Raw genomic sequence first — 15,492 nt, forward strand, 5'->3', positions numbered from 1 at the left:
TGGCTGCCTCCTTCATACCTTCTACGGGGTATGTGCCCTGACCGGGAATCAATGAGAATCAAACTGTGACTCCCTGGTTTATAAGTCGACGCTCACCCACTGAACCACACTGGCTAATCAAAGAACAGCCAGTCTTGATAACTAGCTGGTGTTTCTCTACTTAGCACCATGGCTGGGGTCCTGACTTAAGTTTTCATCTTGGTTGTCTTCACAATAGGTACCAAATCCACTATCACCTCAGTGGGTCTTTATAGTCTCGTGTTTTTTTCCTACCTACTCCACAGGACAGACAGGCTGAAACCGGGCCACTTACAAAAACAGTCAGAAACCTGTAAGATCTGGTCTTTCATGCAGGTAGGGAGAACCTTCTTGCTCAAGACTAACAGAAAAATGTGCAAGTTAAAGACCAAAAATCTTTAATTATAAAGTTACATCTTTTAAGGAAATGCAAGTGAGGCAGCCCCCTGAAGGGCCTTCATTAAGAGCACTTGACTCTCTGTGATATCTGTAGAGTTACCTGAGTATTTGAAATTACAGTTCAAGGAAAAAAAAAAAAGAAAAAAAAAGGAATGCCAATACAGTTATATACAATCCAGTGGTGCTTTTCGTTTTTAGTTAATGAAAGCATAGCATATATACAAATAATTTTGTGAATAATTCTAAAAGGAAAACAAAACAACAAAAAAGGGGGGGCTGGAGATACCAACAATATTTAATAGAAGTAGTTAACCTTAGAAGTCTTGAAGGATGGAGTTACATCCAAACCAATGAAGGATATAAATACAGTGAAGTCTAATTCCACGAGGCAATAAAAAGGGGCAGAATGGGCTTGACTGAAATAGCTTATTTAGCATGAGACCTTGGTGGGAGGTGAGTCATATTTCACTTAAATTTCTATGACTTGACATTAGTATGTCAATCTTGGTGAAAAATTAGTACCTCAATCTTAAATAGAGTTATTGTAAGTCTTATAAAATTAATTCTTCTGCACGATATGAGATCATAAAGACAGAGTAGGAATTCATTATTATGAGTGGCTAGATCAGTTTTAAAGCACTCTATTTGATTAAACAAGTGAGGTCCTTCCCTACTGCTTAGGCTGTGAAATGCTGCTTCCCCCAACCTCCCAAAAGAGCAGAAGAATAAGGCAATTTGCTCATTTTACTTTGTTTTTATTTCAACATAACATGCAGTAAAAAAAAAAAAAAAAAAAAAAAATTAACAATTTATTGGCATTTACAATGCTCACAAAGAAAAAGAACTCTAAAAGCAATTTAGTTCAGATTTAAGAAATTGCTCTAAATTAAACACTTACAATAAATCTATTTCCAAATGTTCAGTTTATTCCAAACTTTAAGATGTATTTGGACATATTTGTGTCTGCTATTTGCAGTATTTTTTTTTTTTTTAATAAAACCTCTTATTCTTGGGATATCCAGCCCCCATTTTCCTAACACAGCAGGGAAGACATATACATGTGGCCATTTAAATTAAAGGAAGAAATGGAGTAAGGGAGATCTCAGGTTGCAAAAATATATACAAGCATTTACCTTTTCCAGAACTAAATGTTTTCTCCATAAAAATATTAAATAGCCAAGCCCTATAGAACTAGGGCCGGGACTACTTAAAATATAACTATTCTGTATTTTAAAAATATAGGGCAGAAAGCCTTTTGGGTGATATTTATACATTTTCACACAAATTTCTAGGTCCCTAAATGAATAATCAAGCATTATGTAGAATCGGAAAAGTCTACTTTCTTACATTATCTCTTAATTTAATCTCATAAATCTCTAGTAAATCTTGCAGGTAACTACATTTCAATATGAGAATTCATCTCTATGGGAAGTCTTTATAGAGGCTTAATTAATTTTCATAGCCATATATTAACAAAGTTCAGGCTTATGTAATGGAAGGGTAGTTGGCAGACATTCGCTCTGTAAGACAAAGCAATAGCATTTTACCCCCTACCAACAAAAAGGCAGAGAGTCTTGACTCTGAGGGAAAAAAACCTAGGGGTCTAGAGACCATACTACATACATTTCCTGGCATATGTGGAGTAAGAAACAAAATAAATGTAGGGTTGGGGAAAGCCTGATCTCCCCCTTCATACCGACAATTTCTGAATGAGGCAATCCTTTCACTCACATAAAATCTGCTTCAGGATGGCAGTGTTTCAGAGTACAGATACATGAGTTTAAAATGCTTTTGTTACTGTTCTAGGATGTAAAAGGAAGAGTGAGACTTTTGATTCTCACATACATAATTAAGGAAAAAATCTAGTGGAATAAGACAAGTCAGATTTCAATGATGTGTTAAATATCTTGTTAAGGTTTTGACTAGTCATTTGCAGATCTGATTTCTGGAAATGTTGAATAAAAGTCCAGAATCACTGGTAAATAAATCTCAATGATAACATTAATTTACTTATACTCAGATAACTCTCTAAACAGTCACAGTCCAATTTTACAACAAGATGTGCAACAAGCAGAGAAGGAAAAGGACAAACATTGCAAGTAAGTTCTTGTCCTTCCGTGGTGCAAACTCCCAGAAGTTACTCTTGTCCAAATCCTTCTGTTTCTTCAATGGCAAATAACAGCTTTTCCTTCAGTTGCTCATAGCTCTTATAGGGTGGTAGGTCCAGGCGGTTAAAACTAAAAGAATTGTTTATGAGAAAAAAATTATACAAAGAAACGAATGGGCAGTGTAGTATATAACAAAATTGGTTTTTAAAGTCAGGCAAAACTGGTTTAATCTGGATCTATCCCTGGGCCTTTGAATAAGTGCTATTGCACTTTTGAGTCTTGGTTTCCACTTTGGAAAAATAGGAAAAACAGTATTTATCTATCAGGTTAGAATGAAGAAGAAACAAGCATATACACAGCACAGTGCCTGGTGCTCAGCAGGTATTCAGTAAAACGCTGGCCTTCTCATGCTCCCCCACCTACCCTAATCTAGACCAGTGGTCAGCAAACTTTTTTCTGTACTACATAGTACACATTTTAGGCTTTGTAGGCCATAGGTCTCTTATCAAAAGGCTTTAAATTAAAAAAAAAAAAAGGTTTTAATTTACCACTGGAAGAAATAATGTTCTGCTCTAAAATCTTATACCCTGCTCCTATTGAATGAACACACCTCTGTCCTATTCTTAGCTGTTGAGTTTTTAAAGGGCATCTTCTAATTTTGGGCCGTATTATCATCACTTTCACAAGGTAACAAGTAGTGTAGCTGCTCTGAAGCCTTAGCCCTCTGCCATATTTTTAGGACAAGGCCTAAATATTTGGCAAAAGAAGAAATAATACTACCCACAAAGGAAAAATAAATTTACAATTATTACTTTTGTTAGTTCTTACAAATGGAAACATGTAACTTATAATGAGGCTGATTCTCATGTATGACTGAGATAAGATGTTCACAACAGTGTAATGGCACAGTCTGTTCTAGGTTTCAAAATAAAAAAGGGAAAGAAGTCAATTCAAAACACATGTACAAGATAAGTATACAAAAATAAATTGTATTTCTATACACTAGCAATAAAAAAAAATCTAAAATGAAAGTACAAAAACAATACCATTCATACTAGCTTCAAAAAAAAGGATAAAATATATGGTAGTTTGGTCAACGTGGCTCAGTGGTTGACCTGTAGGCCAGGAGGTCATGGTTCGATTCCTGGTCAGGATACATGCCTGGTTGCAGGCTTGGGTTGTGGGCTCAATCCTGTGTGGGGTATGCAGGAAGCAGCCAATCAGTGATTCTCTCTCATCACTGATGTTTCTCTCTCTCCCTCTCCCTTTTATTTACTGAAACCAATAAAAATAATAATATATATATTTTATATATATATATTGTACACACAAGTATATATATACTTATATATACAATATATATAGTATACACACACACACACACACACCTTTTTTAAAGAATAAAATAGTTAAGAAATTTAACAGGAGTAATGCAAGGCTTGTATAATAGAAAAATGTAAAACATTGTTGAAATAAATCAAAAAGACCTAAATAAATAGTCTTGAAAGATATTCCATCCATGTGCATTGATAAGAAGACAAAATATTGTTAAGATGGCAATATTCCCCCAAACTGATCTGTATCAAAATTCCAACTGACCTCTATGCTTAAATGGACAAGCTGATCCTAAAATTCACATGAAAATCCAAAGCATCCAGAATAGCTAAAACAATCTTGAAAATATTGAAAGACATATACTTCCTAAATTCAAAACTTACTACAAAGTTATAATAATCAAGACAATGTGGTACTGCCATTATGGATATACATATGGATCAATGGAAATAGAATTGAGAATCCAGAAATAAGCCAGTCTATTTATCGCCAATTTGATTTTCAACAAATGGGTCAAGTTGTTATTTTTTAATTAAATTAAAAAATTTTTTTTTATTGATTTCAGAGAGGAAGGGAGAGGGAGAGAGAGATAGAAACATCAATGATGGGAGAGAATCATCAATCGGCTGCCTCCTGCTTGCCCCACACTGGAGACCATGCCTGCAACCTGGGCATGTGCCTTTATTCGGACCAAACCCAGGACTCTTCAGCCCATTCAGTGAGCCAAACCAGCCAGGGCAAGTTGCTATTTTTTAAAAACCACACGTACACATATGTATATGAAAATGTAAAGGAACAAACAATAAAACAAAAAGGGCAGATGGGGAAAACACCAAAGTCCACATATAACCACAGAAATGTCCCACAAAATGAAGTCCAAGTACTGCTGAGCTTTAGGTCGAATTCCAACATATGAAGATTAGAGCTGGTTTTTAGTTTTGTACATTTTTCAAAATGTGGTAAAATGGCATTTATGAGAAAACATTTCTTATCATTATACTAGAAAGTAGCTCTCCCAACAGCTACCTAGAATTGATTTCTTCCTGTGCCGTCAAAGAAAAGTTAAAAAGTTTTCCAACTATCACATTTAAAAAACAACTCAGAGTTGGGAAAAGGGATTGACTAGAAATGGGCTAATTGGGGGTGATGAAAATACGTTAATACTGGATTTCAGTGATGGTTACTAGTCTGTAAATCTAAATATCATTAAATAAAATGGGTAAGTTTTTTTTTAGTAAATTATGCCTCAAAAAAGCTGTTAAGAATAATTCAATAGAATGGGGAAATATTTCATTTCTAATAGGCTTTAATATCTACAGAACAACTGGAAAAAGCTGTTTTCTCTACTTTTTCTGATTTTACTTACCAGGTATGACTTCTGGGTAACCAATTTTCTTTCCCAACTTTTTCAATGCAGAATTTTTGAGGTCCGTTGCTCCCTGAAACATAGTGAAACCATTAACAGTTTAATAATATAATAGTTCTCAAATTGTAATCCCCACTGTAGCAGCATCATTATCAGCATCACCAAAGAAACTGTTAGAATCATAAAACTACAATCCTTATCCCAAGTCTACTAAATTGAATAAAAAATTTGGGGGGAGAGGCTCAGAAATAAAGGATGTTCCAAAAAGATGTGCAAAAGTGCAAGAGTCCCCACCCCTGAATATTTTCTACTTGGTTGTCTGGCAATCACCTTAAACTCAGCAGACTAAGCAACTCCTTCCTAACACTTCCCAACCATGTTCTCTACATGCCACAGTTTCTCCATATTTTATAACATATTATCTTTGACATTCTTCTTATCTCATCTTTTAATTGAGTACAATTTCCACTTTTGGAACTTCTCTAGCATTTATCTTCTCTTTTCCATCTCTACTTTCATCTCCTAAGATCAGTTTTTCTTTCTTTCTTTTTTAATTTTTTAACTTTTTTTAAAATTTTATTTTATTGATTTTTGTACAGAGAGGAAGGGAGAGTGATAGAGTTAGAAACATCGATGAGAGAGAGTCATCAATCAGCTGCCTCTTGCACACCCCCCACCGGGGATATGCCCGCAACCAAGGTACATGCCCTTGACTGGAATCGAACCCGGGACCCTTCAGTCCCCAAGCCGACGCTCTATCCACTGAGCCAAACCGGTCTCGGCTAAGATGCTCCAATACTTTCTTCCTACCTCCAGGCTCTTTCCTATCTTTTTCTTTTTTAAAGAATAGTTTATTATTTTTAAAAAATATATTTTTATTGGTTTCAAAGAAAAGGGAAGAGGAAAAGAGAAATATCGATGAAAGAGAATTACTGATCAGTTGCCTGATGCACACTGCTTACTGGGGATTTAGCCCACCATTCTGATAGGGAATCGAGCCCGTGACCTCCTCCTAGTTCATAGGTTGACACTCAACCATTGATCCACACCAGCTAGGGCTCTACCTATCTTTTCATGCATGCTCTGCTTTTTCATCAAATCTTCCTAAAATGCAGTTTCAGCAAGTTTCCTCTCTTCAAAACGTTCCCATAACTTCCAATATCCTTAGAATAATGTCCAAACTTTTTTAGTCTGGCTTTTAAAGGCATTTAAACTGGTTCCACACTATACCCAAAATTTTGTAGTTCTTTTAATTCTGATCCTCTGCTTCAGCTGAAGGACACTCAGGAATCACAACTTCTCTTCTCTGCCCTGGTGGTACTTGACATAACATTGGTGTTAAAGGAAGGCTTGAATCTACTTTATTGTTTAGTTGCAAAATAAATATTCTCATGGTTATTCATTTCAAAACAACACAATCAGTGACTACTATGTGATAAGTACTGTGCTTGGTGCCAGCAATAAAAAGATGAATATATGGACCTGTATCTTTAGGAGTTCCAGGTATAACAGGGAAGAGTGGTAAACACATCATTAAAAATATAGTATAATACAAAAAAAAAAAAAATATATATATATATAGTATAATACAATCAACAGTGCCTGGCTCGTAGGAGACACAAAAATGTTTGCCAAATGACTGAATGAACAAACAGAGTTATAAACAGAAGATTGCTATCCTAAGTTAAAATGTGGGGTCTAGCTGAAGGGTTTAAAATTTCCAGGTAAGAATTACAAAATAATTCAAAAGTTTAGACAAATCCAAATACTACTGAGCAATAAATGCTTAAGAATAGTTATCAGCCAAAACCGGTTTGGCTCAGTGGATAGAGCGTCGGCCTGTGGACTGAAGGGTCCTGGGTTCGATTCCGGTCAGGGGCATGTGCGTTGGTTGCAGGCACATCCCGGTGGGGGCTGTGCGGGAGGCGGCTGGTCGATGTTTCTCTCTCATCGACGTTTCTAGCTCTTTATCCCCTCAATTCCTCTCTGTGTAAAATCAATAAAATATATTAAAAAAAAAAAAAAGTTTAGACAAATCCAGGTTAACTATGACTATTTAAGAAAATGGCCACGTTTATCTCTATTTCTGAATAGGTGAATACACAATGATGTAGCCGCAGTGCCATGATGTTTTCTATGGAAAAGGAATCTGTGTGCATACCCATGAGGTCAGCAAATCCTCCAACTGGTAATCGGCAGGTCCCAGTAACAAACTGTAGAAGTCTCATTCTCTTCTCATTATCGATTTCTTTAACAAACTGTTAAAGCACATTTAAAGAGAAATATAGGTCATATGTTTAACATAATACACAAGAAAAAAAAATATATTTTTAAATGTGTTATTGATTTTAGAAAGGAAGGGGGGGAGGGATAGAAATATCAACCAGTTGCCTCCTACATGCCCCTATTGGGGCTCAAGCTTGTAACCTGGGTATGTGCCCTGACTAGGAATCCCAAGAAAATTCTTAAATGAACTCCCAGTGTTCATTTAGGTATGACTCTCAATTCTTTTGAATATACCTAGGAGTAGAATAGAATGACGACGGTATCCACTGCTGTGGATGGAGGACCTTCTCTATGTTGGTCAAAGCCCCACTAGCCTTCCGCTCTGTGAATCTTAGGACCACATCCTTAGGGGAGACAGAGAAAGAGGCCCCCTGAGCCCAAGAGCTCCCTACTCGTGTCGTTTCAAGATCAGTTCTAGAACAGCATCTCCTTTCCTACCCACATCTGCCTGCCCTATAGGACATTCATTACATAGGACACAGAGCTTGAGGCAGTATAGATTTTTGAATTTATGAACAAATGAAATAAAAATCATAAGATTCTGATCCAGATTTACCCTAATAACCTCCTTTTCTCGATGTCTTTAAGTTTGAAGGTATAGTTAAGTGTTACCAGAATTATATGGCTTTTAACTCCTATATAATAACTCTGATTAAAAGCAGTAGGTTTCTGAAGGGTGCTTTCATCTTGTAGCACAGGTATTTTGGTTCAACCAAGTATTTTCTTGTAAAGAATAATTCTGATCTGCCTTGGCCTGTGTGGCTCAGTTGAACATTGTCCTGTGCACCAAAAGGTTGCTGGTTTGATCCCTGGTCAGGGTGCGCCAGGGAGGCAACTGAGAGATGTTTCTCACATCGATGTTTCTCTCTTCCCCTGTCCCTTGCTCTAAGAATCAATAAAAACATGTTCTTCAAAAAAGGATAGCTATCTTGTACTACTTATCAAGTGTTTTATAATCCAAATCCAGTGTTACAGAAGCTTAGTTCATCTACGTTTCTCATGACTAAGTGAATATCAGAAATTTAAACAAATATTAATTTTAATTTTTTTTTTATTGATTTTAGAGAGAGGAAGGGGAAGGAGAGACAGAGAGATAGAGAAACATTGATGTGAGAGTTAAACACTGCTTGGCTGCTTCTGATACATGCCCCAACGAGAGATTGAATCCACAACCTAGGCATACGGACGCCCTGACTAAGAATTGAACCTGGCGCCTTTCAGTGTATGAGACAACGCTCTAACCAACTGAGCAACACTGGCCAAGGCTGAAACATTTTTTTTATTGTGGTACAATATTTATTACAAATATTTACCATTTAAGCATACAATTCAATGGCATTAAGTACATTAACTCTGTTGTGTAATTATCATGTTTCCAGAACATTTTTTTTATCATCTCCCAAACAAAAACTCTGAATGCATTAAACTTATCTTCCCACTGCCTCACTTCCCCTCTCCCCAGCCTGATAACCTCTATTCTACTTCCTGTTTCTACGAATTTGCCTATTTTAGGTACCTCATATAAATGGAATCTTACAGTATTTGTCCTTTTGTGGCTGGCTTATTTCACTTAGCATAATATCCTCAAGGTTTATCCATGTTGTAGCCCATGTCAGATTTTTTTTTTTTTTTTTTTGTTAATCCTCACCTAAGGATATTTTTCCATTAATCTTTTTTAGAGAGTGGAAGATAGAGGAAAAGACAGAGAGAAACACTGATGTGAGAGAAACACATCAATTGGTTGCCTCCTGCTCACGCCCCAACCAGGGCCTGGGCTGGGGAAGAGCTTGCAACTGAGGTATGTGCCCTTTACTGGAATCAAACCCAGGACCCTTTATGCACTGAGCCAAACTGGTTAGGGCAGAATTTCCCCTTTTTTTTTTTTTTTTAAGGCTGAGTAATATTCCTTTGTATGTATATACCATAATTTGTTTACCATTCATCTGTTGATGGACACTTAGATTGCTCCCATCTCTTGGCTATTGTGAATAATACTGTTATGAACATCGGTATACAAGTATCTGAGTCCCTGCTCTCAATTCTTTTGAATATACCTAGGAGTAGAAATGCCAGATCACATGTTAATTTTTAAAAAAATTCCCCAACTGAGGATATGTCCATTGATTTGAGAGAGAAAAAAATGGGAGAAAGAGAAGGTTAAATAGAGAGACAAACGTCAATTAGCTGCCTTCCATATGTGCCCCAACTGGAGACTGAACCCGCAACCCAGGTATGTGCCCTGACTGGGAATCGAACCTGCCACCTTTTGGTATATGGGATGACACTTCAACCATGGCTGGATCATATATTAATCCTATGTTTAACTTTTTGAGAAACCACCAAACTTTGCCACAGTTGTGTACATTTCGTATTTGCAGCAGTAATGCAGAAAGTTCCAATTTCTCCACATCGTTACCAAGGATGATTGTTTTTTCTCTGTGATTTTGATTTGCACTTTTCTAATTATTAGTAATGTTGAAAATCTTTTTATGTGCTATAATCAACATTTTTTTGAAGAGACACCAGTATGATTCCAAACAAAGTCTCCTAAGTTTGCCTTCTAAACTTTATGTAATTTTTAATGAGGTATGAATGATGAAAACCATATTTTATAGACAGCTCTATCAAATTCCAAAGCATCTTATCTGGAGTTATACTCTGGGCAAAGGTGAAAGGTATGTATAGCTTACTTGGCAATGGTCTTAAAAGGATGGTGCTATAATCCATGTTCATTGATTATATTGCATAGGATGGAATGAGGGATCAGAATATACTGGTATATTTTTTTATGTAACTTATTTTCAAACACATTTCTAAAAAATTATGGTGTGTTTGTCAACAGAAATAAAGTGAGACAAACCTGCCAAAACCACATTATTTGTTTGCTTGTCCTAGTATAATGACGGTAGATGGTATGTCTTTGCCAGTCATTCAAATCAATCTCTTGCATTCCGCATAAAAGGACCTTTTGAAATGAAACAGACAAATGATTTCTATAGATAATTGTACATTTATCATAGATAAGACACAGATAAGAACAAATATTAAAAAAACAAACTAATCAAGAGGCTATGGATTGTAACCATGTATCAATAACTGTATCTATAATATTCTAAAAGGTTAAGTTTCAGATGTATCATATATGAACAGATTCAGGTAAATAAGCCACTCATTATAGAGAGGTTCTGATAGTAATACTTTTTTAGCTAATTCTTTTTATATGATTTTAAATATCTTGACTACATAAAAATATTGCCATTGGAAAGTGAGTTGAAAGCAGACAACTGAAGGCATTATTTATCAGCATGCTGCAAAGGAAAGAAGAAAAACTTATTACCTCTAACTCCTTTGCATCAAAGTATTGCAAATACTGCTGGGGAAGAATTTCATTAAAACCCTCAAAGAAAGCTTGTGTCTGTTCTTCAACACCTCGAGACAACCTCCATTCAGCTACCATTCTGTTAAATAAATATATTTTTTAAAAAGCTGTCAGCAAGTTTAGATGTTACGTTTAAATTCCGAGTAGAAATATAATTTTAAAAATTTTACTATTATGAAAACCTCCATATATAAAATATAATGAACCCCAAATATAGATATCCCAGATGCAATACAATGCCAATCTTATTTCATTATGCCACTACCCATACTCTAAATATAAATTCATTTTAAACAAATATTTTAGTATGTATCTCTACAAAACGAGGTCTCTTTCTAAAAAACATAACAAGATAGAAAAAAATTAGTAAAGAGATGAAGATTCTCAGCAGAGAATTAATTTCAGCTATGGTGCCATTATTATTTTTATTTTTATTTTATTTTTTAAATTTTATTTTATTGATTTTTTACAGAGGAAGAGACAGAGAGAGTTAGAAAAATCGATGAGAGAACCACTGATCAGCTGCCTCTTGCACACCCCCTACTGGGGATGTGCCCGCAACCAAGGTACATGCCCTTGACTGGAATCGAACCTGGGACCTTTCAGTCTGCAGGCCGATGCTCTATCCACTGAGACAATCCGGTTTTGGCTATGGTGCCATTTTTTAAATGGTCCGTGTGCATCATGGCAGCTCCTGCATTGAGCATCTGCCCCCTGTTATCAGTGAGAGTCATAGCTACCAGTTCGATGATGGACACTATATAGATAATCATTAGAGCACTCACTAAGAAAATTAGAGATATAGTTAACCAGAAAAGATTAAAAAAGGAAGAGTAAAAATTATACTATTAATTCAAAAGAAGGCAGAAAAGAAAGAATAAAGAAAATTGGGAAAAATAAGAAACAAATAGCAAAGTGGCAGACTTAAGTCTAATCATCAATAACAATATGTGATGTAAATGTACTGAGTGCATTTAAAAAAATGCAATTAAAAAGTAAAAATGATCAAACTGGATAAAAAATAGCAATACCAAGAAACATGCTGCTTATAATAAACAAATTTTAATTACAAAGACATGGGAGGAAGATATACCATGCAAATACTAATAAGAAAGCTGGCCTGGTTGGTGTGGCTCAGTGGTTGAGCACCAACCTATGAATCAGGAGGTCACTGTTCGATTCCTAGTTAGGGCACAGGCTCAACCCCCAATGGGGGGCATGCAGGAGCAGCTGATCAATGATTCTCTCTCATCAGTGATGTTTCTCTTTCTCCCTTCCTCTCTGAAATGTATAAAAAATATATTTTTTTAAAGTAAAAAAGAAAGCTGGAATGAACATAATAATATTTAAAGAGTAGAAAAGCAGGCAAGATACCCAGAAACTAGAACTCAAGAAGCACATATATGAAATCTAACCATGAATTGGTGTCAAGAATAAGTGAATGAACTTAAAACTCTTGAGACTAAAAGTCTGAACCAATGCAAAGAGGATATATTAAAAACCATCATTTTACTTATAAATTTTACCAGATCTTATAAATCCCCCATGAAAATATCTGCATATAAATTTGAGATGTTTATCAATGACATGTTACATGGCATAGTGAGTATGGAACTGGTATTTAAAAGAGTTATCTAGTACTACCTCTACCATTAAAATAACCACTTTTGGAGAAAAAGTAAAAGTTTTAATATAACCAAAATTATTTTCTATCACTTTATAAATTTCAAAATTCTGATTAAGTTAAAAATATACCAGCAAGGTGGTAAAAAACCCATTAGTATATCCGCTACACTAATTTTATGTAAGGTTTAGTTTGAATTACCTGTAGAATAGTCACTCTACCTTGCTGCCTCCACAAAAATCTGCCTAATTCTCTCATTTTCTTGTTGCCAGATTCGTTGAAGACGAAATTTAGACTGTCTACTAAATTTACTCCTAATTTCTTATAATCTGGTTTCCAGTCTACCACCTGGCTAACTGTTCTAAGTATTCTCTTAAAGGTTATCATAACTTACTAGCCTCCACATCTTCCAAAGATTCTTCATTTTCTTTGGCTTCTGAAATGCAGGACATGGCAGAATGGGATACCAACTCTGAGCTGCATGACAGTACCTCACAAACCATGGATATTCTTCCCTGATACTGTCTGTGATTTGTGCTTTCCAGCCTCCATCTCTTTGCTCATAACTTTTATTGATTTCTATACAACTGAAAGGCTCAAATGAAAAAATATCGACTACTTACTCCATGATTACAACTAGATGAAATGATGTCTCCCTCTTTTGACTTCCCATAGCACTTTTCTTGTTCCTCTCTCAATACTTATAAGGTTAAAAAAGTGATCATTCATGTTCTTAATAGATTAGTTTTCATGATTAGTTAAAAAGTAAAAAATTATTTTATGAAGTATTGTCCATTAGGATTACTAGGCAATTATCAATGTAGGGCTAAACTATGTCAAAAGGAACATTCTCTCTCACCTGATATATTCCTCTTTATTTTCTTCTGTTACAAGAATATTGCCACCATTGGGTTTCAAATCATGACTCTTGATTTCACCTAAAATTTCTTTATCGACGGAGAAGTACATTTCCAAACCACATTCCTCAATATTGTTTTCTCTGTACAAATGAAATTAACACTATTTGTTATACTAATCCAAATATGTAAAAAGGTTTTAACTAAAGGCCTATGGTGTTAAATAATTACTATTAAATTATAATGTCAAAATAACAAGAAAAATTAAAAATTACGCTCTCAAGTCATATTTTTTAAGATCCTGGGCATTATTTCTATAAAATTTATCATATTGAATAATGACAGATTTAATATAAACCATTTAAATTCAATAAACTAATTATATTTTTATTTTGTATACCATAAGTGTCTACAGACGCAAGCAGCAGAACTTTTTAAGTTAAATTCAAAATTTTGTGGCAGTTAACTGTGGCAGTTAAAGTTTAGATATCAACACTAATAAAAGTATATAGATTATATTTTGATAAAATAAATGGACACAAAACTTACTTAACCCAGATGAGAGAATTGTAAAATTCTGGATCAATAGATTCTAAGTCCTTGAGCCCAACTGGTTTGTTCAAGATACGCTTGTAGAATGGCAAGGAAAAACCTGTATCTATGAATTTCCCATGGAAAAGAGCCTATGAAAGAAACAAACAATTCCATTTAAGATAATTTTATGATATTCATTGTATTTCAGAATGCTAGGTGAGTTCGTCATTTAAAAAGGACTTGTTTTATGATTTCTTATGACATTTTTCTAGAAAAAGGGCAAATATAACAAACCCAATCTTAGAAATGTCTTAGTGATGAGAAAATTCCAAATGAGAAAGTTAATGAACAATGCTTTAGTGTTGCTGAATTAGCAAAGTACACACAGTTCTTCTCCTGTACTTACCATGGCAATAAATCTGCCAATAAAACGAAAATATTTCAGGTGATCTGGATTGATATAAGAAGCGGGGTTTATCTGCAAGCAGTAGTTATCCTTCCCTGCATATTCAAACAGGCAATACATTGGGTTCAACACTTCATGTGACAAAAGAAAGAACCATTCCCTGAAATAAAAAGAAAAATTTGGGTGAAAAATTGTGTAAGTAACTATGCTAACAAATCAAAGGGCAGTGCTACAAAGTTAGAAATTTACACTCTTCAGCTAGTGATAGTTTCCTAAACTACCATGTTGATTTTATTGCTTCTATTCACTCTGACAACTATTTTACAGAGATGATAATTTATACACTGCCTATTATATTTCCAAGAATTTAAGACACCATCACCTTTAAAACAACTACTAAAACTTTTCCCCCAATTATAATTGTGATACATATCCCAATTTCAGAGATGTTAAAATATGAAAATGTTAGTCTTAGGATCAATAAAATATCATATATAGCCAAGTTTAAACTTCACCAATTGACCCATGTGGGTAGAGCAGCTGAAGAGAATCTAACATTATTCTTTTGATTTCTGAGTTCCATAGTGATCCCCATCAAGTACCACTGCTCTCTAAATCCTAGACAAATATGAAAAACAATCCAATTTTACAGAGGCAATGAAACACTTAATTCAAGCCACTCATTCATTAGAAAGATGCCCTGAGAAACTCAAATGTAAATGCTGTGAAGATTAACCAATTGGTTAAGAAGATTAACCAATATTAACATAAGATTATTGGTACTAATTATGAAAGGTAGATGGGTCTGATGGAACAGTAGACAGAGCAGATCTGGGGTAATACAATTGATATAATCTTGTGTCTGAGGTTTCTTTTCTGTTAGTTTCATGGTAACTGCTTATACTTTAATGCTAGTTCATGCTCTAATTAAGAATAAAAAATGGCCCTCCTCCTAAATTATCTTTAACCCATACAAAATTAAATGTTTCTACTCATATTTTTTGTGGGTACTTCAAACACTCTGAAGTGTGATAAATAAAAAACTACTAAATTGTAACCATCAATTAGTGCGCACACTAGGTAATTTTACAGATAAAAATATTTGCCCCAGTTCACAGTAATAAGTGCAGAAAAAGGACTCAAATCCTGTCCTGATTCCAAAGTCCTTGCTTTTCCACAG

The 15,492-nt window shown here is 34.9% G+C and overlaps 1 protein-coding gene across 8 annotated transcripts in view; it reads right to left on the reverse strand.

Annotated features, from left to right (window-relative positions):
• Positions 1-401: 401 nt before the first annotated feature.
• The window catches only part of ITCH (itchy E3 ubiquitin protein ligase), a 78,630-nt gene continuing 63,539 nt past the window's right edge, over positions 402-15,492 (reverse strand). For 6 of the 8 annotated variants that reach the window (XM_045574582.1, XM_045574577.1, XM_045574576.1 and 3 more), the window contains 8 exons: positions 14,313-14,472; positions 13,922-14,055; positions 13,375-13,515; positions 10,850-10,970; positions 10,373-10,477; positions 7,388-7,484; positions 5,227-5,299; positions 402-2,654 (listed from right to left, as the gene is read on the reverse strand). In XM_045574582.1, the coding sequence (XP_045430538.1) occupies positions 2,555-2,654; positions 5,227-5,299; positions 7,388-7,484; positions 10,373-10,477; positions 10,850-10,970; positions 13,375-13,515; positions 13,922-14,055; positions 14,313-14,472 (931 nt within the window). In that variant the 3' untranslated portion in view covers positions 402-2,554. The remainder of the gene's footprint in view (positions 2,655-5,226; positions 5,300-7,387; positions 7,485-10,372; positions 10,478-10,849; positions 10,971-13,374; positions 13,516-13,921; positions 14,056-14,312; positions 14,473-15,492) is intronic. The other 2 variants (XM_045574581.1, XM_045574580.1) reach the window with 2 other exon arrangements.

The sequence above is a fragment of the Pipistrellus kuhlii genome, unplaced genomic scaffold (genome assembly GCF_014108245.1).
Source record: "Pipistrellus kuhlii isolate mPipKuh1 unplaced genomic scaffold, mPipKuh1.p scaffold_m20_p_6, whole genome shotgun sequence".
Lineage (NCBI taxonomy): Eukaryota > Metazoa > Chordata > Mammalia > Chiroptera > Vespertilionidae > Pipistrellus > Pipistrellus kuhlii.